The sequence below is a fragment of the Chanodichthys erythropterus genome, chromosome 5 (genome assembly GCF_024489055.1).
Source record: "Chanodichthys erythropterus isolate Z2021 chromosome 5, ASM2448905v1, whole genome shotgun sequence".
Taxonomy (NCBI): Eukaryota; Metazoa; Chordata; class Actinopteri; order Cypriniformes; family Xenocyprididae; genus Chanodichthys; species Chanodichthys erythropterus.
Genome location: NC_090225.1, coordinates 1,436,532 through 1,459,078, shown reverse-complemented (window position 1 = coordinate 1,459,078; position 22,547 = coordinate 1,436,532). Strand labels below are relative to the sequence as shown.

The 22,547-nt window shown below is 33.6% G+C and overlaps 1 protein-coding gene across 1 annotated transcript; it reads right to left on the bottom strand.

The window, feature by feature from the left end:
- Window positions 1-3,976: 3,976 nt before the first annotated feature.
- On the bottom strand, window positions 3,977-21,330 carry tmem87b (transmembrane protein 87B). Its single transcript, XM_067385060.1, has 20 exons — window positions 21,177-21,330; window positions 20,394-20,454; window positions 19,074-19,165; window positions 18,858-18,992; window positions 17,928-17,984; window positions 17,741-17,785; window positions 17,545-17,638; window positions 17,378-17,439; window positions 14,557-14,740; window positions 14,336-14,435; window positions 14,168-14,261; window positions 12,322-12,393; window positions 8,883-8,991; window positions 8,749-8,807; window positions 8,561-8,664; window positions 8,404-8,477; window positions 8,223-8,293; window positions 6,408-6,460; window positions 6,270-6,300; window positions 3,977-5,607 (listed from the first exon to the last, which is right to left on the bottom strand). Exons 1-20 carry the CDS (start codon window positions 21,312-21,314, stop codon window positions 5,566-5,568), a joined length of 1,677 nt encoding a protein of 558 aa, XP_067241161.1. The 5' UTR covers window positions 21,315-21,330; the 3' UTR covers window positions 3,977-5,565.
- Between the last annotated feature and the right edge of the window lie 1,217 nt (window positions 21,331-22,547).

The window sequence follows — 22,547 nt, the reverse complement described above, 5'->3', positions numbered from 1 at the left end:
TGCATGTGTGTTTTTGTAAATTAGTCATTATTTTGAACTGGAATACAAAATAAATGGAGGAAAAAGTCATGCTTCAGTAAAACCACATGTGTTTGCCATTGGAAAAGTAGATGGTTATCATTACTATGTTTAGTTCTGGTCATGTTTGTTTGTCATGTTGCTTGATTTAAGACTCAAAGTTCACGGATTAGCTGAAAGACTCTTATTGTGGTCGTTCTTAGGGGAGAAAAAGCTTTATGTCTGTTTCACCCTTAATTTTAAATAAACAACAACAAAAATATAATGCTGCATTTATAGAAGTATGCTATTTGAGATAAGCAAATGGATTAAAATGAAAAGATAATTCTATTTATAAATACTTATGCTACTAGCATTATGGGAAAATTGATTTAAATTCCTCAAATTACAAGTTTTGGGGCAGTTTTGAACATTTAAATCATACAGAAATTAACAGTATTATAATCCATTGTGTATGTATGAAGAAGTGCTGTACATATTATTTGGTTAAGGATGCCCCCTTGTGGCTACACTGAAAATATAGATGAGGATGATGATGATAATAATAGGCTATATTTAAAACATATAATTAGGGGTGCACATAACTTTTTTGGTCTGGTTCTCAATGGAGCACCTGCACTTTTTTTTTTTTTTTTTTTTTTTTAACCCAAGTCCTGGGTTGAGCCTTTTGAGTCATATTTTGGGGTTATGTTTCCAGTGTTTGGGCTGTTTTTGTGTTACCCAGATCCTGGGTCAGATGTAATAACAAAGTGTTTGGGTATATTTTTGAGTTATTTATCGCAGGATTTTAGCGCCCTCTTCAGGAGAGAACAGTGCAGCTCCGTCAAATTGGTGCATGTCTTCGGTAAAATACAGGTTTGTGCATGTTTTATTTTATCGAAAAATTCGTTATTTTTTTATATTGTTTAATTTTATGCAAAGCAACATACACGGTCGCGATGTGAGTCATCTAAACCATAGACATATAATAAACACTAGACGCCCCATTGGCCGCTGGACCGTACGTCAACGGCGCCGCCATGTTGTGCGGGGCAACGTTCCCATAACGCTCATAACTGGAACTGAGAAAAATGCCTGCTTCGTGTGCTGCTTGGGGCTGTACAAATCGCTGCACAACTGAAAACCGGTCTCAGGGAATAACCTTTCACAGGTAAGACTTAACATTTGTTTCTGGTTGTATTTTCATTATATAATTGATAGTAGCTGGCCACCGGAGCCAGTCAGACTAAAATAGCTAGCGTTGTCACTAGTTAGCTGTGAAAGTTGAGACGTGAGTTTACATGATTTCTAATATAGTTTTAGCTTATGTTATTTTATAAACTAAAGTTTAAATATGCATCTCTATTTTATTAAAACCGACTTTTATGACAAGTACTCGTTACGGCTAGGTGACTGATATTTTGTTAATCTTAATCTAACCCTTAGGTTAGTTAGCTTTTCACACATTTAAGGTTTCACAAAGACAACGAGTTGAGAAGTAGCTAGAAGGGAAGTTTACCGACTCATCTACATTATTTAAAAGTTTGCCATTAAATGGTGATTTGTTTATATTTTTATTTCTTTTTCAGCCCATTGCAACCAGGGCTATAGCCTCAAGGAAAGCTGAGGAGAGCCTGTCAGTGGACTGTTCTCACCATTTCCAAGAGACTGATGGAAAATATATAGCCTTTTGTTATTATTATTATTATACCAATACTATATTATTATTATTATTGTAGTCACTATTTAATTTACTATTTTTATTATTGTCTATATTATTCTGCAATTGATATTACATTGTATTTGCGATTATTATTATTATACCACTATTATTATCAATCTATTATAGTTATGATGTTATTATTGTCTATATTCTGTAAATGATACTACATATTATATTGCTATTATTATAGTATTATTATACTATATGCTATTATCAATATATTATTATGATATTATATTATTGTACTTATACTATTTTATAAATGTTCTATTCATTACTATTTTATTTGCTGTATACTGTTTGTTTATTGACAATATTATATACTACATAAACTATTTCTTATTGTGTATAACAAACTATTTACTATTCTCAATTTCTTTATTTGCATTGCACTGTAGTTGTACCATCGTATGTATTACCATAAAGGATCCATCAGATATCTTTGTTGTTGTATGTTTTTGGAGTATCTTTCTGTAAATATCTGTATCATTTTAGTGCTATAAAAAGACAGAAAGCAGCCCGTGTGATTCGTATTTGATGATTTGTTTAATTTTATCAATGGTGGTCAATTCTAAGCTCAAAAAAAGCTAAAATTGCGTTAAAGACAGAAAATTCCTTTTTTACAATAAGAAAACTTTATTTAATTTAATGTGAAAATTAAATTATATCTTAGTATGGGCGTTTTCACAATTCTTATGCAAGAATAAAGCAGTCAAATACATGACAAGCCTGAGCTTTGACTATTTCTTATTAAAATAAATATTTTATATGTCTAACTATAGAGATCTTAAGTAACTAGAACTTTTTGTACACCACGTACATTATAAACCACTGAAATTGGTTGATAAATGTAAACGTTATTTTTGTTTTTATCCAGAAAAAACGCAGCTCATCCGTTTACTTGTGTTTGTTAACAGCGCAGTCTTGCCCCGCACAATATGGTGGACTCGTTGACGTATCGCAGCAACAGTCCAAAGCGGCCAATAGGGCGTCTAGTGTTTATTATATGTCTATGATCTAAACGAGTGTCGTGTCGTTTTTTGCACTGGATGGAAACGCCTGCATAAAATGTTATGGTTTTATTTAAAAATATACAGAATATAAATACTTAAAATGGAGTTTGATTGACAAGCGATCTAACCAATCATAATGCTGAATCTGTCATTTTGTCTGACAAAGCAACCTCGGTGGACTTGAACTAGAAAAATGGTTTACGTCTTTCCGCGTTTGAAACAACATTCCTTCTCATGTTTATTTGCTACTTATTAAATTTGATTGCTATCTTACCAGAGATGGAGAAAAATCGTACTCCAGTAAGTAAATGTGTCCCTGTCCTCAAAAATGTTTCACGCGAAAGTGCAATTCCCTCGGTTTCTGCTGCGCATCGTTTATTTTTACCACGCATGCGCACCTGCATTTAATGTCGTTCCAAAACAATGACTTATTTCTTCGAATGAAAAAGGATAAGGATCTTCACGCTTCTCTTTTCAAATAATAAAAGTGAATAGGGGGAAAAAATGACAAAAAAGCACCATAAAAATGATTGTCTTTTTCTGCTGCCATTGTTAAAGGGTTAGTTCACCCAAAAGTTAAAATTCTGTCATTAATTACTCTCCCTCATGTCGTTCCACACCCGTAAGACCTTCATTCATCTTCAGAACTAAGATATTTTTGATGAAATCCGATGACTCAGTGAGGCCTGAGCAATGACATTTCCTCTCTCAAGATCCATTAATGTACTTAAAACATATTTAAATCAGTTCATGTGAGTACAGTGGTTCAATATTAATATTATAAAGAGAAGAGAATATTTTTGGTGCGCCAAAAAAAAACCGACTTATTTACTGATGGCTGATTTCAAAACACTGCTTCAGGAAGCTTCGGAGCGTTATGAATCAGTGTGTCGAATCATGATTCGGATCGCGTGTCAAACTGCTGAAATCAGGTGACTTTGGCGCTCTGAACCGCTGATTCGACACATTGATTCATAACACTCCATCAGATTTCATCAAAAATATCTTAATTTGCATTCCAAAGATTAACAAAGGTCTTACAGGTGTGGAACGACATGAGGGTGAGTAATTAATGACAGAGGTCATTTTCTGAGAAGCTATAAATAGCAAATTTTTTTTGGCCAATGACCTCTATTTACCCTTTTATCTTTCATAGAACAGACAAAATGAATAGAAACTATCATCTTAAAAATCATAATGATGAAACAACTCGACGCCTCCGAACTCACGATTTGACTGTAATAAAGTGTCTTTATTTCAACCTGTTTAACGTGTACAGTATGAAATATGTATAAACATGCATGTAGACAGAAAACAGACAGGACCTGAGCTCTACGGGACTCCAAGTGTGCTCTTTGAATAATTTGAGGAGCCTCCTGATTGTTAGCAAACAATTTTATGAAGCAAACAAAACAGTAGCACATGAAGGACAAGGTCAGCATCATACAGATAAATCAAGCGCATCACCGCATCCCATGACCAAAACAAAACACCATCACTTAAAGTGCGCTTTATAATATACACAATTCAGAAGTTATTTCACATATTTCGTTTCGTCTCAAGGACATACAAAGTAAATAAAAAGACAGTTTAACAGTCATCCCGTTGATCAGCAAGGTAAAGCACGTTCTGTTCAGCAGACAGAAAGTCCAACCGAGACCAGGGCCGAATAAAGGCAATTTTACCGTGATACTGCAGAACAAAACTCAAGAACAGAAGTGTGTTAAGGCTTCAGTAAGCATCTACACATTGATCGAAGAGGCATACGCTTTTCCTCAAATAAGACAAGAAAAAACGAATGCATTTAAATGAAATATTTCACCCAAAAGTGACAAATTCATGTTCTTTCAAACCCAATATTTCTTTCATGAAATGCAAATTCTGCAGCAAAAATTCATCATAAAACTGCAAAAAGTACACTCTTGTGCTATATTCCAACTCATACAAAAGTTAGTATGAGAAACAGACAAAAATATGTTATTGACTGCTTTCAAATCTTATTCACAGAAGCATTAAGATTGTAAGAGAACGCGGCAAAGACGGAGGTTTTTGGCCTATAATTGTGTAAATTTTGCTTTGTTCCTCACACAATGCTATCATGTGATTTCAGAAGACTTGGTATATCATGCACAAGTCATAAAATTTCCTCTTTTGTGTGTAGGTTTGGAACGACTTGAGGGCGAATAAAAAGAATTTCGATTTCCGGGTGAAAAGTTGAACTGGGCACTGTGCAAAACAATAAACTAATAAACAATAAACAATAAACTTCATAAAATTATTCAGAACATTTATGAAAAATGAAGAATCATTCTGCGCATTTAAATAACTCCCTGCACAAATACAAATCCGACACACTGACAGACATTCTAATATTCACATCATGTGCTGAAATTAAAGACAACATTTTTGAAATAACACTTTATATACAGCCAAAGAAACAGAAGACGCTTGAAGTTCCTTATCAATGTTTTTCACGATCAAATGACGCTCACACAAAACAAGAATAACACATTATCGCTGCATATGATTAGTCGACAGTCACGACAGTTTAGAAACATAGACCGTGATCTCTTTATACAGACTTTAAAGTCTTCTGGACGTTTGAAGAGTTCAGGACAAAAACGAGGTATCACCTCACATAAAGTTCAGGTAGTACGGCGTCTAGATCATCTAGAATGCGTCCACCCCTTCAGCACGATTCCTTCAATGCACCCAAAATCCGCCAACCAATCAGACCAAAGGAAGAAAGCGGTCGGAGTCTGTGGCTCAGAGGGTCAGATGCCAGTTATAGGAACAGCGGTTCTTATAAACTGGAGGTTTACATTCTTAACCTCACTCCATTTTAGACATCTCGTACTTGGTGGTCATGATCTCCTGTGTGAAAATCATGCATTAGTTCATCAAATTTATATGTAAATGTGACACAAATGTCTTTCTTTCTTCTGTTGAAAAGAAATTAAGTTTTTTGAGGAAAACATTCCAGGATTTTTCTCCATATAGTGGACTTCACTGGGGTTCAACGGGTTCAAAATGTCAGTTTCAGTGCAGCTTCAAAGAGCTCTACATGATCCCAGACGAGGAATAAGAGTCTGATCTAGAGAAACCATCGGCCATTTTCTATAAAAAATAACATTTATATACTTTTTAACCACAAATGTTCATCTTGCACTGCTCTGTGATGCTCCACGCATTACGTAATCATGTTGGAAAGATCACGCGTGACGTAGGCGGAAGTACCAGTGAAGTCCACTATATGGAGAAAAATCCTGAAATGTTTTCCTCAAAAACCTTCATTTCTTTTCCACTGAAGAAAGGACAAATCAGGACATTTTAATTCTGAAGTGAACTAATCCTTTAATGCACACATCCGATATTTCTATTCAATGTACAATAGCATTAATTTCCATCAATAATACCTGATCTGTGTCATTAAATGAAAATTAATGCAACAAATCTTAACATATGCATTTGCAATCGTAATGGCACTCATTTTGTCTACTCCACTTTATCCCTTATCACAAAAAGACTTTACATACCTCATCTGAGTCGAGAAGGACAGGAAGAGCTCTGAAATTAAGAGAGACATGAATAATTGACAGGAAGTTGTTTTTCTTGAAGACAGCAGAGGGCGTATGAAGTATGTATGTATGTTTGTAAAACACAAAATGACTTACACATCAGAAAGAGAGGTAGGAATATTCTCCTCCACCCACTTTAAGTCTTCATCCTGAAACAATCAAATATTTAATTATGTTGCATTATTATATATTTAAATGATATATTATTGTATCTAAAAATGTGTCTCAAATATAAATGACCTATAATAAACAAATAAATAATATATATGCGCTTTTACAGCTGACATAAACCACACTTTCAGTAAACAAAAAGAAAATCCTATCCAGTGTTTTCTGTGTTGACAAATCTTTTGCGATGTCCTAATAACAGACGCGATTCGCACGCAACGCATCAACGTCCGCTGATGTCCGATTCGCGACCTAATGACTCATTTGAACAGATTCATTTTAATGAATCATGACAACAACTGATCTGTCCACACGGTCTATAATGAATCATTTACTCGAACAACTCTGAAATGAGAACATAAGTGTGCTTACCCCATTTAGCAAGAGTGGTTAGTAAAATTAGCCTTAATAATCCACAATATTTTCAGGTTATTTAAATGACAATGTGTAGTAAATTAGGCCTACCTATAAAATCAGTTAGTTTAGACTGGACTGAGGTGAAACCAGAACAAAACAAGTTGTTGTTAGCTGATGCATTCAATTGTACATGGAAGAAAATTATATTATTAGTTAAAGGGATAGTTCACCCAAAAATGAAAATGTGATGTTTATCTGCTTACCCCCAGGGCATCCAAGATGTAGATTACTTTTTTCTTCAGTTGAACGCAAATTATGATTTTTAACTGCAACCGCTGCCGTCTGTCAGTCACATAATAGCAGTAGATGGGAACTTGAACAATAAGAGTCGAAAAAACTTCCATAGACAAATCCAAATTAAACCCTGCGGCTCGTGACGGCACAATGATGTCCTAAGACACGAAACGATCGGTTTGTGCGAGAAACCGAACATTATTTATATAATTTTTTTACCTCTAATACACCACTATGTCCAACTTCGTTCAGCTTCCGGCTAGTGAGGTCAGATCGCGCTCATTGAAGTATATGGGCGAGACATCACTTCCGTCACCAGAACGCGTTTTTTGACCTCACTAGCAGGAAGCTGAACGAAGTTGGACATAGTGGTGTATTAGAGGTAAAAATTATATAAATAATGTTCGGTTTCTCGCACAAACCGATCGTTTCGTGTCTTAGGACATCAATGTGTCGTCACGAGCCGCAGGGTTTAATTTTGATTTGTCTAAGCAAGTTTTATTTACTGTTATAGTTGAAGTTCCCATCTACTGCTATTATTTGACTGACAGACGGCAGCGGTTGCAGTTAAAAATCATAATTTGCGTTCGACTGAAGAAAAAAAGTCACCTACATCTTGGATGCACTGGGGGTAAGCAGATAAACATCAAATTTTCATTTTTGAGTGAACTATCCCTTTAATATAACTTCTAAATGCTACTTTTTAATACTTTTCAAGTTTAGCAAAAAAGCTTCTTCTCTTACAAAGCTATAAAATCACAAGAAAGAATTACAGTGAGAGTGACGGGTACTTTATTGTCAGTATCGGGCTCACAGATCACGTGGGTAGGGCACTTTTTACTGTTTGTGTGGATGACCATGTGTGTCACCACCGAAGACCATTTTTGACCCAGGAAAAACCCTGCATTGATTCATTTGAATTGAAATATTTAACACTTTCACAGCAAAAATTATGTATGCGATTAATTTAGATTAATTAATCACAGAGTATATAATTAATTAGATTAAAATTTTTAATTGATTGACAGCCCTTGTGTATATATATATATGTTATAACTATATGGGACAGTTGATTTGCATATTAACACTGACCGGATTAGCTGTTGCAGGCTTCACCGTTCCATTGGATTCTGTCTTAGCTGCCCTCAACTTTATCCCATCAGCTGAAGATGAAAGAACGCATATTAATTAACCCACACTTTTCATTTAACACCATTTTCATACAGTGCAATGCGAAAACCTCTAGACATATAGACAAAAAAGTCTTACTGACCAATATTTGCAGACACCAGAAACTCTTCAATCTCCTCATCATCCGAGTCATCAATGAGTGGCGTGAACGCATACCTGCACACAGATCACATGGATGCTGCTTTTAGCAAGGCAGAAGACTTGGATTTGGAACAGGAAGACGATATCAGTGCGCTTGCCTTTGGTTGTTGGCGGACGGCCTCCACAGAAACATGATGACTAGGAGAATGATGGAGAAGAGGAATCTCCAGAAAGCGTCATCCACCCACAGCTCCATCCAGTCCTGCTCATAAACACACAAGAGACAGTGTCAGGTGTTCTGGATCTGCTCCAATCTGAGTAGATACTGAGTAGTTCAGATACTCACCGCCTGGCAGTCTGATAACCGAAACTTCTTTGTTGTCCAAACCATGAAAATGATGGAGGCTGAAACACACCACAAATAATAAATCACCCTTATTTTTTGGCTCTATTCAGTGATGCATCATGCCTTATACTCACCGAGAACAGCAAAGATGAGCGTGTTGGTGAAGTGTCTGTACAAAGACAACTTCACTGGGTTTCTTCTGAGTTTTAGAGTCTTAATGGTTTGTGCCAGACTGACAAATATGTGAGATAGAGTCAAGGAAATGAGGCTTACAGGAACAAAAAAATAGGTTGTTATTAAAAATATTATATTTTTGTGCATAACTTGTGGCATGCCGTCAATTATCACAGAGGAAAAAAATGAGCATGTAACCTCAATACACTAGAATAAAATAATGTTATTGCAACTGTTTCATAAGTATAACATGCACATAAACATACTCTACACAATTGAGTGAATGCAAGCACTTCTGCTGGCTACAAAAGTGTTATATTGGATTTATTTTTTATATTATAATATGCATATTATTTATGATACATTTAATAATAATTAAATACTATGTTTTGGTTTACTATTTAATATTAAGATAGACTATCGTTCAAATATTTGGGGTCATAAAACATGACATAAAACATTTTTATGCATCACTGCCTGTGAAGAAAGCGAGAGTATGGATGAATGAATAAATATCTATTGATTAAAATTATGAAGAAAATTACAGGATGGATGAATTAATAAAGATCTAATGATTAAAATTATGAAGAAAATTACAGTATGGATGAATTAATAAATATCTATAAGCTCAAAATTATGAAGAAAATTACAGTATGGATGAATTAATAAATATCTATAAGCTTAAAATTATGAAGAAAATTACAGTATGGATGAATTAATAAATATCTATAAGCTCAAAATTATGAAGAAAATTACAGTATGGATGAATTAATAAATATCTATAAGCTCAAAATTATGAAGAAAATTACAGTATGGATGAATTAATAAATATCTATAAGCTCAAAATTATGAAGAAAATTACAGTATGGATGAATTAATAAAGATCTAATGATTGAAATTATGAAGAAAATTACAGTATGGATGAATTAATAAATATCTATAAGCTCAAAATTATAAAGAAAATTACAGTATGGATGAATTAATAAAGATCTAATGATTGAAATTATGAAGAAAATTACAGTATGGATGAATTAATAAATATCTATAAGCTTAAAATTATCAAGAAAATTACAGTATGGATGAATTAATAAATATCTATAAGCTCAAAATTATGAAGAAAATTACAGTATGGATGAATTAATAAATATCTATAAGCTCAAAATTATGAAGAAAATTACAGTATGGATGAATTAATAAAGATCTAATGATTGAAATTATGAAGAAAATTACAGTATGGATGAATTAATAAAGATCTAATGATTGAAATTATGAAGAAAATTACAGTATGGATGAATTAATAAATATCTATAAGCTCAAAATTATGAAGAAAATTACAGTATGGATGAATTAATAAATATCTATAAGCTTAAAATTATAAAGAAAATTACAGTATGGATGAATTAATAAATATCTATAAGCTTAAAATTATAAAGAAAATTACAGTATGGATGAATTAATAAATATCTATAAGCTTAAAATTATGAAGAAAATTACAGTATGGATGAATTAATAAAGATCTAATGATTTAAATTATGAAGAAAATTACAGTATGGATGAATTAATAAATATCTATAAGCTTAAAATTATGAAGAAAATTACAGTATGGATGAATTAATAAATATCTATAAGCTTAAAATTATGAAGAAAATTACAGTATGGATGAATTAATAAATATCTATAAGCTCAAAATTATGAAGAAAATTACAGTATGGATGAATTAATAAATATCTATAAGCTTAAAATTATAAAGAAAATTACAGTATGGATGAATTAATAAATATCTATAAGCTCAAAATTATGAAGAAAATTACAGTATGGATGAATTAATAAAGATCTAATGATTGAAATTATGAAGAAAATTACAGTATGGATGAATTAATAAATATCTATAAGCTCAAAATTATGAAGAAAATTACAGTATGGATGAATTAATAAAGATCTAATGATTGAAATTATGAAGAAAATTACAGTATGGATGAATTAATAAATATCTATAAGCTCAAAATTATGAAGAAAATTACAGTATGGATGAATTAATAAAGATCTAATGATTGAAATTATGAAGAAAATTACAGTATGGATGAATTAATAAATATCTATAAGCTCAAAATTATGAAGAAAATTACAGTATGGATGAATTAATAAATATCTATAAGCTCAAAATTATGAAGAAAATTACAGTATGGATGAATTAATAAATATCTATAAGCTCAAAATTATGAAGAAAATTACAGTATGGATGAATTAATAAATATCTATAAGCTCAAAATTATGAAGAAAATTACAGTATGGATGAATTAATAAATATCTATAAGCTCAAAATTATGAAGAAAATTACAGTATGGATGAATTAATAAATATCTATAAGCTCAAAATTATGAAGAAAATTACAGTATGGATGAATTAATAAATATCTATAAGCTCAAAATTATGAAGGAAATTACAGTATGGATGAATTAATAAAGATCTAATGATTAAAATTATGAAGAAAATGAGAGTCTGTATATTTTTTATTTTTGCAAAGGTCCCTTTAGGGGCTCCATAGTGTTCTATTTGAATATATTACAAAATGTACTAATAAAACACATTTCTTATTATTCTCAGTGTTGAAAACAGAAGGGCTGCCTTATATTCATAATTGCGGAAAGATCATTTTTCAGGATTCTTTGATGAATAGAAAGTTCAAAAGAACAACATTTATTTGAAATTGAAATATTTTGTAACATTATTTACCGTCGCATCTGATCAATTTAACGCACCCTTGCTGAATAAAAGTATTAATTTCTATAAAAAATGAAATGTAAATCGAACTGACCCCAAACTTCTGAACTGTAGTACTTTGCAGTGCTAAAATACACCAGCTTCCATTATGGACATGTATCATAAGCATGCCACACATGAATAGACATTATGCTGAAAATAAAACAGATTATTCTTTTTAGCATTGTGTTTGGTAAGAAAGGCATATGGCATCATGCAGGAATAAATATGGCCGCTACAGCTCACCGTGTCCTAACCAGATGCGACAAGCGATGACTATTTTAGAAACTATTTCTGTTTTTCTGTGACGTCGCAGTTAGAAGAACAACACAAAGTATGCTAATGATAATCTCAGGTGCTGTTTATGTGCTTTATTTGATGTTAAAAGCGCCTAATGTGAGTTTGAATATCATTTTGTGTGTCTTTTATAGCCGTACTGAAAGCGACAATGGACAATTCACCTCAGATCTTCAAAATAAATGAAAGGAAACAAGATTGACATTGATTGACATCGTCACGCCTCATAGTCGCGTCGCGTCTGTGTTTGTCGCTGCAATCGTATCGCATCACGTCTGGTTAGGACACGGTGTAATTGATGTGCAGGGGCAAAAACGCAAACACGGCTCCCCAAAAGGATATCCACCAACACAGAGAGGAGTCAAGCAGAGCCAGGGGAATGTTGGCTAGCAGGGCCAGGTCAGAGTCTTTAGCCTGAGAGAGGCGGGAAAATGAGGAACAGGTAACAGTAGGAATGGGTCAATACAACGTGAAAACTAAAATCACACTGAAATTAAAGGGTTAGTTCACCCATAAATTAAAATAATGTAATTTATTACTCTCCCTCATGTCGTTCCACACCCGTAAGACCTTCATTAATCTTCAGAACACAAATTAAGATATTTTTGATGAAATCCGATGGCTCAGTGAGGCCTGAGCAATGACATTTCCTCTCTCAAGATCCATTAATGTACTAAAAACATATTTAAATCAGTTCATGTGAGTACAGTGGTTCAATATTAAGTGCCAAAGTCACGTGATTTCAGCAGTTTGACACGCGATCCGAATCATGATTCGATACACTGATTCATAACGCTATGAAGCTTCCTGAAGCAGTGTTTTGAAATCGGCCATCACTAAATAAGTCTTTATTTTGTTTTTTTGGCGCACAAAAATATTCTCGTGGCTTTATAATATTAATATTGAACCACTGTACTCACATGAACTGATTTAAATATGTTTTTAGTACATTAATGGATCTTGAGAGAGGAAATGTCATTGCTCAGGCCTCACTGAGTCATCGGATTTCATCAAAAATATCTTAATTTTGTGTTCTGAAGATGAACGAAGGTCTTAGAACGACATGAGGGTGAGTAATAAATGACATTATTTTCATTTTTGGGTGAACTAACCCTTTAACATACTCCTGGTCAACTACATGATTATTGTATGTAAGAAATAATGACAGAATAAGTTATATAAAACACGATTAGCTTATCGGTGACACTTTGCAATAAGGTCTCAGTTTTAATGTTAGTTAATGCATATGCTAACGTGAACTAACAATGAGCAAAATATTTTTTTAAAGCACTTATTCATCTTTGTTTATGTATGTTAGTTAGTAAAAATATAATTTTTATTGTTCATGTTAGATGACATAACCAAATTTGACACGTAGAATTATTGTTGGTTCATGTTAACTAATGTACAGAACTAATGTTAAAGGTATAGTTCACCCAAAAATGAAAATTATACCATGATTTACTCACCCTCAAGACTTAATACATCCTAGGTGACTATCTTCCTTCAGATGAACATAATCAGAGATATATTTAAAAATATTCAGGCTCTTCCAAGCTTTATAATGGGGGGTGAGATTTTGAAGCCCAAAAAATGCATCCATCCATCATAAATATAATCCATACGACTCCAGGGGGTTAAAAATTCTTATTTTTCTTACAAAAACCCATCGCTTCTCTTCAGAAGGCCTTTATTAACCCCCTGGAGTCGTATGAATTATATTTATGATGCATTTTTTCGGGCTTCAAAATCTCGCCCTCCATTATAAAGCTTGGAAGAGCCAGAATATTTTTAAATATATCTCTGATTGTGTTCATCTGAAGGAAGATAGTCACCTAGAATGTCTTGAGGGCGAGTAAATAGTTTTTGGGTGAACTATACCTTTAACAAATGAAACCTCACTGTAAAGTGTTACCCTGTTATCAAATGAAGTCTTCATAATCTAACAGGTTTGATAAGCCCATCGGAAGGATATGAACCAGATGGCCGAAGAATCAAACACAGCTACTATAACGTAAGTGATGAGGGCTGGTCCATTATCTCGACCCTTACAGATCAACATTCATTATTCACAACAATAAACATCTCTAAAGCTCTAATGACGTCTCAATGTTTAAATTATGCAGTTGCATAAGAATAAAATGGGGAACTGTGAATGGTTTAAAATGCCTTAGGATGTCAGCTTTACCCCAGTGATCCTCAGAACGCCCTCAATTGCAGCGAATGTGAAGTAAAGCACGCCCAGACCCACCACTCTGTGCATGACGGTGCCTAAACGCGGTCTGAGGACACAAAAATATCATCTTAAACCACTTAATCATCCTGAAACCTGCCAATCAATGCTTTCATCACTCACTTGACAATGCCGTAGCCCAGACTGACGATGATGACGAGCAAACGGGCCAAAGTCCTCTTCAGAGCGGAGATGAGCTCAGCAAAGATCAGCAGACCCTGAGCTGGAGAGAAGAGTTTATAATATTAACTATAATGACATTCAACTAGAAGCCTGTTTTTCAGTAAAAATATCGATCTTGGTGTCATTGATTTGAAAGAAAAATAGCATGTGTTCTGACTAACATGCAGATCCCACGTTGTTAGTGTTCTGATATTCAGCACAGAAGACGGCCTTCTCTATCATGCCCAAAAATATGACTCCTGCAATCCAGAACTGGATCCTCAGCAGGTCTTTCCAGTAGCAGGACGACCAGAAGAACCAGAGCAGAGCGTACAAAATGTACACCATACACATCACCATGTAGAACTGAAGAAGAGAGAGAGAAATGTGTTATTCCTCATTAATTTAAAGGGGTGGTTGATTATGATTTGACTTTTTTAACTTTAGTTAGTGTGTAATGTTGCTGTTTGATCATAAACAACATCTGCAAAGTTACGACGCTCAAAGTTCAATGCAAAGAGAGATATTTTCTTTTACAGAAATCATTGTTCAAGGACTACAATGAGCTTCTTCCTGGGTTAGTGACATCACAAACCCTAACATTTACATAAACCCCGCCCCCGAGAACACGCAACAAAGGGGGTGGGGCCATGTTGGGCTGCTTTAGAGAAGAGGAAGAGTTGTTGTAGTCGAGTGTTGTTGTCATGCCGTCATTTTACACCAAACGAGGGTCAATTCAACACAAAAGATGAACATGACGGCACATGCTAGTGGATGAGTTGAATCAACTCCACAGCAACTACATCAATTTATCCACTAACCATTCAGAAACGTCTAAAAGTTGTAACTTCTTCCTGAGTCTCTCCATCAGTGTCGACTCCGGTTTGAACAATGTAAGGCTGAACACTTTCCTCATTTTGGCTGCGTGAGATTCTCCAGCTTTGTTGTTGTTGAGCTGTTAAAGCTCCGCCCTCTTCTGGAAAGGGGGCGGGAGCAGCAGCTCATTTGCATTTAAAGGGACACACACAAAAGCGGCTTGTTTTTGCTCACACCCAAATAGGGGCAAATTTGTCAAGCTATAATAAATGATCTGTGGGGGATTTTGAGCTGAAACTTCACACACATTCTGGGGATCTTACATTACATCTTATGAAAGCGGCATTAAAGGTCCCCTTTAAGACCTTAAGATTAAGATTTTAACATCTGACAGATTAAAAGTGTCCACTTAGAAAAGTAAAAGCACATCTCTTCTCAACCAGACAGGATTTAATGTGTCACTCATTTTCACAGCACAAATAGGGCAGGACAAGTTTAATAGGGCTTTCTAGGGTTTTACTAACTTTTAATAATACATTACATTGCTGTTCAAATGTTTGAGGTCAGCAAGATTTTTTTTTTAAGAAATTAAGACTTTTATTCAGCAAGGATGCGAGGAGAATAAAGACATTTTCAGTATATATATATATATATATATATATATATATATATATATATATAAAATATAAAATATATATATATATATATATATATATATATATATATAAAATATAAAATATATATATATATATATATATATATAAAAAAAATTCTATTAATCAAATAATCTGAATAATAAAAAGGTGCCCTAGAACTTTTTTTTAAAAGATGTAATATAAGTCTAAGGTGTCCCCTGAATGTGTTTGTGAAGTTTCAGATCAAAATACCCCATAGATTTTTTTTAATTCATTTTTTTAACTGCCTATTTTGGGGAATCATTATAAATGAGCTGATTCAGGGATACTGGCCCTTTAATTCTCGTGCTCCACGCCCACGGAGCTCGCGCTTGCCTTGAACAGTGCATAAACAAAGTTTATACAGCTAATATAACCCTCAAATGGATCTTTACAAAGTGTTCGTCATGCATGCGTCGGATTATGTGAGTATTGTTTATATTTGATTTAGAATGAATTTGAGGCTGTGCTCCGTGGCTAACGGCTAAAGCTACACTGTTGGAGAGATTTATAAAGAATGAAGTTGTGTTTATGAATTATACAGACTGCAAGTGTTTAAAAATGAAAATAGCGACAGCTCTTGTCTCCGTGAATACAGTAAGAAACGATGGTAACTTTAACCACATTTAACAGTACATTAGCAACATGCTAATGAAACATTTAGAAAGACTAAAAATATCATGAAATCATGGATCATGTCAGTTATTATTGCTCCATCTGCCATTTTTCGCTGTTGTTCTTGCTTGCTTACCTAGTCTGATGATTCAGCTGTGCACAGATCCAGACGTTAATACTGGCTGCCCTTGTCTAATGCCTTTTATAATGTTGGGATCATGGGCTGGCATATGCAAATATTGGGGGCGTACATATTAATGATCGCAACTGTTACGTAACAGTCGGTGTTATGTTGAGATTCGCCTGTTCTTTGGAGGTCTTTTAAACAAATGAGATTTATATAAGAAGGAGGAAACAATGGAGTTTGAGACTCACTGTATGTCATTTCCATGTACTGAACTCTTGTTATTCAACTATGCCGAGGTAAATTCAATTTTTCATTCGAGGGCACCTTTAAAAAAAAGGATCAGTTTCCACAAAAATATGAAACTGTTTTCAACATTGATAATAATCATAAATGTTTCTTGAGCAGCAAATCATCATATCAGAATGATTTCTGTAGGATCATGTGACACTGAAGACTGCAGTAACGATGCTGAAAATACAGCTTTGATCATAGGAAATTTAAAAATATATTTGCTCAGAAAACAGGTATATTTTAAGTTACAATAATATTTTCACAATATTACTGTTTTTACTGTATTGCTGAATAAATACAGTCTTGGTGAGCAGAAGAGATTTCTTTCAAAAATATTTTAAAAATCTTATCAACTTCAAACTTTTAAACTAGTCTATATTTTATTATAATACTGCATATTTTATATATTGTATTATAACAGTGATCATGTAGCACAAATAAACAAATGACACAAAGCCGATGAGCAACTGAACTACTTACGATCATGAGAGGCCATTCGGTGACGGAGAGAAAGCCGTGTGTTCCCTTCATCATAACACTGACTGAAACACACAATTTAGATAAGAAGCAATGAGATAAGATCACACAAACACCTTTTTAAACCGCTAAATATTCAGGCATCTCTGATAAGAGCAGATGAGGCCTACAGGTTAAATTCCAGTTGACATCTTGTTTGCTTGGATGGATTGACACCACCAGCAGGTACGGCCCATCCCTCCAGGTCGTAGCAATCACATTTTCCTTTCAACAAAGAAGTTATGTGCCATTACGTAACAAATCCTCAATCTTTTACTGTTGCCAAATTGGCAAATACTCCATATATTTTGTCCAAGAATGTCTTACCTTTGCTTCAGCCTCAGCAACAGGAGAACTTGTGAAACTGCCTCCCTTATATTAAATAATAAATAAATAAATTATATATGTGTGTGTGTGTGTGTGTGTGTGTATACATATACATATATAATATATAAATATATATATTAGATGTTTGGAGTACAATCAAGCTTTTGAAGCAGGTCAAAACCTGTACCTGTAACTCGCCTTCCACCGCAGCCGGTTTCACTGTTTTTGGTTCTGCTTTTGATTTCTGCAGATAAATATGTAATAGACAACATTAAAAAAGCAAGATACATTTAATCTCTTAACATGCAATTATGAAATAAAGATTAATGTCAGCTGATTGTCAGGATGAGGAAGTTAAAAGACATAGTAAACAAGACTCATATGACATTATTGTGAGCTATTACATCATATTTGTTGAACTGCCTTTAATTAATGCTGGTTTTAATTTTTTTATCACTGTGTCCGGATATTGCGAATGTGAAAATGAGATTTCTATCACATTGTAGTATTTTATGTGCTTATAAAATGTGCTTGTCATGAAAATAGTCACAATGCAAATATATTTATATATATATATATATATATACACACTGTTTATTTATACTAACATATTAATACCAATGCATAATAAAAAAATGTCTTTTTGTGTAAAAATGTTTATAGTAAAATATGTCTCAGACCAGTGTTGTTGTTGCTAACTAAAACTAAAACTATCAAAATTGTAAATTAAAATAAATAAAAAAGAAATATAAATGAAAAATATTTCCTGAAGTACTAAAATTACTAAAACTGAAAAAAAAAATGATAATCGTTTGCAATGTCTAATGTGTTAAGATTTGTTTACAAATAATTAGCAATATATTTTTACAGCATTTATTAATGTTAGATAAAAAAAAATGTTCTTATGTTCATATTAGTTCACAGTGCATTAAATAATGATTTTAAAAATGGGTTATTAAATGTTGAGATTAACATTAATAAATGCTGTAGAAGTATTGATCATTGTTCGTTAACATTAAAAATATATTGAAGCTATATAGAAATATTTAAAATAATAAATAAGTGACAAAATCACTAAAATGAAAACTGAAAATATAAAGAAGTGTTGCAAACGTACATTGAACATGGGGAAGATGTGCATGTCACTGCGGCAGGACAGTTCCCTGTATCTGTGCTGAATGTACTCTCCGGGTCCGAGAGGGTTCGGGTCCATACTCTTCCCTCGACTCAGCGGCGTCTTCTCATACATTTCCTGAGCGAGCAAACAAACGAACGATCAACAGAGGAAGAACATCACACACAGCTGCTGAACGGACTTACAGGTGCCACTCACTTCAATATTGTTGTACTCGTTGTGACATGGGTAATGCTTTAAAAACCACTGAATGGTGAAAGTCACTTCCTCTGGGCAACCAAATGATGCCACTGCAAGGAGAATAAAGACCTTAAGTCACTGCGCAGTTCATATCAATCATGGTCTTCGGGGTCTTTTTGACCCGCAAATGATGTTTGCTAAAATAAAAAAAAATGTTTTCTTTGTCCAAATGGCATGAGACTTTGTACACTTTTTAGATCTACAAATAAAAGAATGATATCTTGTTTTTATGTTAGTGTAAAAAAAAAAAAGTCGCACTCATGGTCTTTGGGGTCTCCAGAGACCCCAGGCAACAAAATCTAATTTTGTAACAAAAAAATTGTTGTTGTTTTTTAAATGTAATTTTACTCTGTGTATTAATGTTTGCACTTAACATTTGTGCACTTTTTGGAGAGTTTATATCTTTTAAATTTATATAAATAAATAACTGCATCTTTTTTGTATAGGTTTTTATACAAAAACAGCTTTTTATGTAAAATTAACTTTATAAGACCCACATTTCTAACTTTCATTCATGGGGATAACATGGATAAATTGACATGGTTTAGAAATTGAAATGGATTTTTGCCCTTCTTTTGGAAAATGCAGTTTTAAAAGTAAAAAATGATCACTTTGTCCAGTAGATGGCAGCAGAACTCCGCTATTTGCTATTTGACTCACTGAAAGACTCTTTTCACAAGTTTTTTTCAGCTGGATTCATATCTAAATATTATAAAATCACAATTGTGACAATAAAAATTACTTTGTCAAAGTTCTGACACACTGACACACTGATTCATAACGCTCCAAAGCTTCCTGAAGCAGTGTTTTGAAATCGGCCATCACTAAATTACACTAAGTCGTTATTTTGTTTTTTGGCGCACCAAAAATATTCTCATGGCTTTATAATATTAATATTGAACCACTGTACTCACATGAACTGATTTAAATATGTTTTTAGTACATTAATGGATCTTGAGAGAGGAAATGTCATTGCTGGCTATGCAGGCTTCACTGAGCCATCAGATTTCATCAAAAATATCTTAATTTGTGTTATGAAGATTAACGAAGTTCTTACGGGTGTGGAACGGCATGAGGGTGAGAAATTAATGACATTTTCATTTTTGGATGAACTAACCCTTTAAGTAAAAACATTAATAAACAGCGCAAAATTACATTGGTTTTCAAAAAATATATTATATTGTTACAAAATTACATATTGTTGTGTAGCCCACAAACGAAGACCGTTAATGTTTGGTTTACTAAGCTTCAAAACAAATAAATAACCATATCAGATACCTCTCATTTGAATGTCAGTGTCCTTATACATGGATTTTCTTAACAGTAAAGGTCTTGATGTCTAGAAGAGAGAATATTAAGTCAAACATGCAATGTGCAAAATATAGTTTCTTTCAGAGAAAGTGAATTAAACTGGTGCGACATTGTCTTACAGTGGCAGCCACTGGAAACCTTCGTGGAAAAATTAGACATGTCTTTAAATATTTGATAAAACCTTGTCACAAACTTTACACAGATCATATGGACAATCAAAGGCGACAGCGTCACACTAAAAAAGTAAAAACCTCAGTTTGCAGTTAAAGGCTCTATTTATAACTGTATATATATATATATATATATATATATATATATATATATATATATATATATATATACATACATAATTGCAGCTACATGAGAACCAACAAATACAATCATATGATCATGACAGCATTGTTCAATATCATCTCTCAAATTGGCCATTAATGCCAATTAAATTAGTAAAAAATGACACAATATCATGTTTTGGAGATCTGTGTTATGTATCACTGAGCTAGTGTTACTCTCTATATAAACACAGCAGCTTTATACTTCAACAATTTAGCAGTATTTCATAATCTGAATGACTCCGACAGTCTCATAACGTTTAATTCTAATTTCTAGGGGTTGTCTTAATAACAGTAACGTGAAAACATTGTATAATCCATAAACTAAAGATGCCCCGTTATCCAATACTAGCTGTTAGCATTGGTCGCTTCGCTCATTCTCATCCATTTATAATCCAAAAATGTTATCCACTCTCACATTAAGCACTGTAATAGTCCACATGCCCATCTCTGGAGCGGCGTTAACTCCATTTAATGATGCGGTGATGAATAGAAATGGGATAAAATAGAGAAAAGGGCTTCTGTTCCGTATCCACCGGCAGCTTCTGACGGCCATGTTTACTGACCAGAGACGCTCGCGCCCCCCTCGCGCGGACACTCGCACCTGTGCGTGCGCGTGCCACGTCACGGATTCATTCAAACGTCACAAAACAAACTAAATTTCCTTAATCTTCTCATAAACCGATAAATAAATAAATACAAATCTTCTCATAAACCCTTTTTTGCATGTTCGCCTACATTTATTAATATTTCAGCTATTTTTAACACATTAATAATAACGCTTACGAAAATTAACCATGGATTTACTACAAATAAAACAAAAATTGTATGGTAACCACAAATTAACCATAGTTTAACCAATGTATTGGTAGTAAAATCAAGTTTTTAATGTTGTTTATATGTCTATATGGTGTTTTTAATGTGCTAAGACAAACCATGTGCAAATTCATTAGTCAACACCATTGCTGAGTATTTTCTCTTTAAAACTGCAGTGATTTAAAGATCGCTGGTGTTTCTTACACCACAAACTACCTTGTAACCAATCACGTCAACGTGTGGCCGGGCTTTAGCATATCATTAACTATGACCGATCTGAAGCAGGAGTCTCAAGAGAAGGTTATGTGTAATTAACAACACATTATTAGCTGTTTGATAACGTAGTCAAGCAAAAGGCTAATCATATTAATTATTGTTATGTGTCCGACATTGCAACTTTTAGCTCAGTAAGTTGACCGAGTGGATGTCTGAGCTCGTGTGAGTGAGTGGAGGCGGGGCTAATTTGCATATGCATATATCCGCGTATAATAAATAAGGCAACGGTGTAGAGTTATGTTCAAGCTTTTTTTCACAGGAAAAAAACGTTTAAATGTCATTTTGGTGTTCTTTTAAGGGATAAAATGATTGACTACAGGGGGACTTTAATCTTTTGTGATACTAACATTTTGATTGATAAACTCACAGTAAACAACAGATTTTAAGTGGTATTCACACTGAAATTCAGAAGTGAACGTTTCTGAGTGACAGCTACTCATATTAATGGTAGATAAATATTATTAAATGGCTCATTCAGACTATTAGCAAAGTCCCTATAAGAGTCATTTCACCTGGCGGCCATCTTTGAAACGCCTCTCTGCATTCTCTCTTTGAATGGGGAAACATTAAATTCTCTAAAGCTGTTCGCCAAGCTTTCGATTGAATTTCATATTTCGGAGGCGCGCGTCTGACTGTTTCTATAGGAACAAGAGCTTCTAATGGCCGCTGCAGTGACGTGTGACTTTACCAGTCGGCG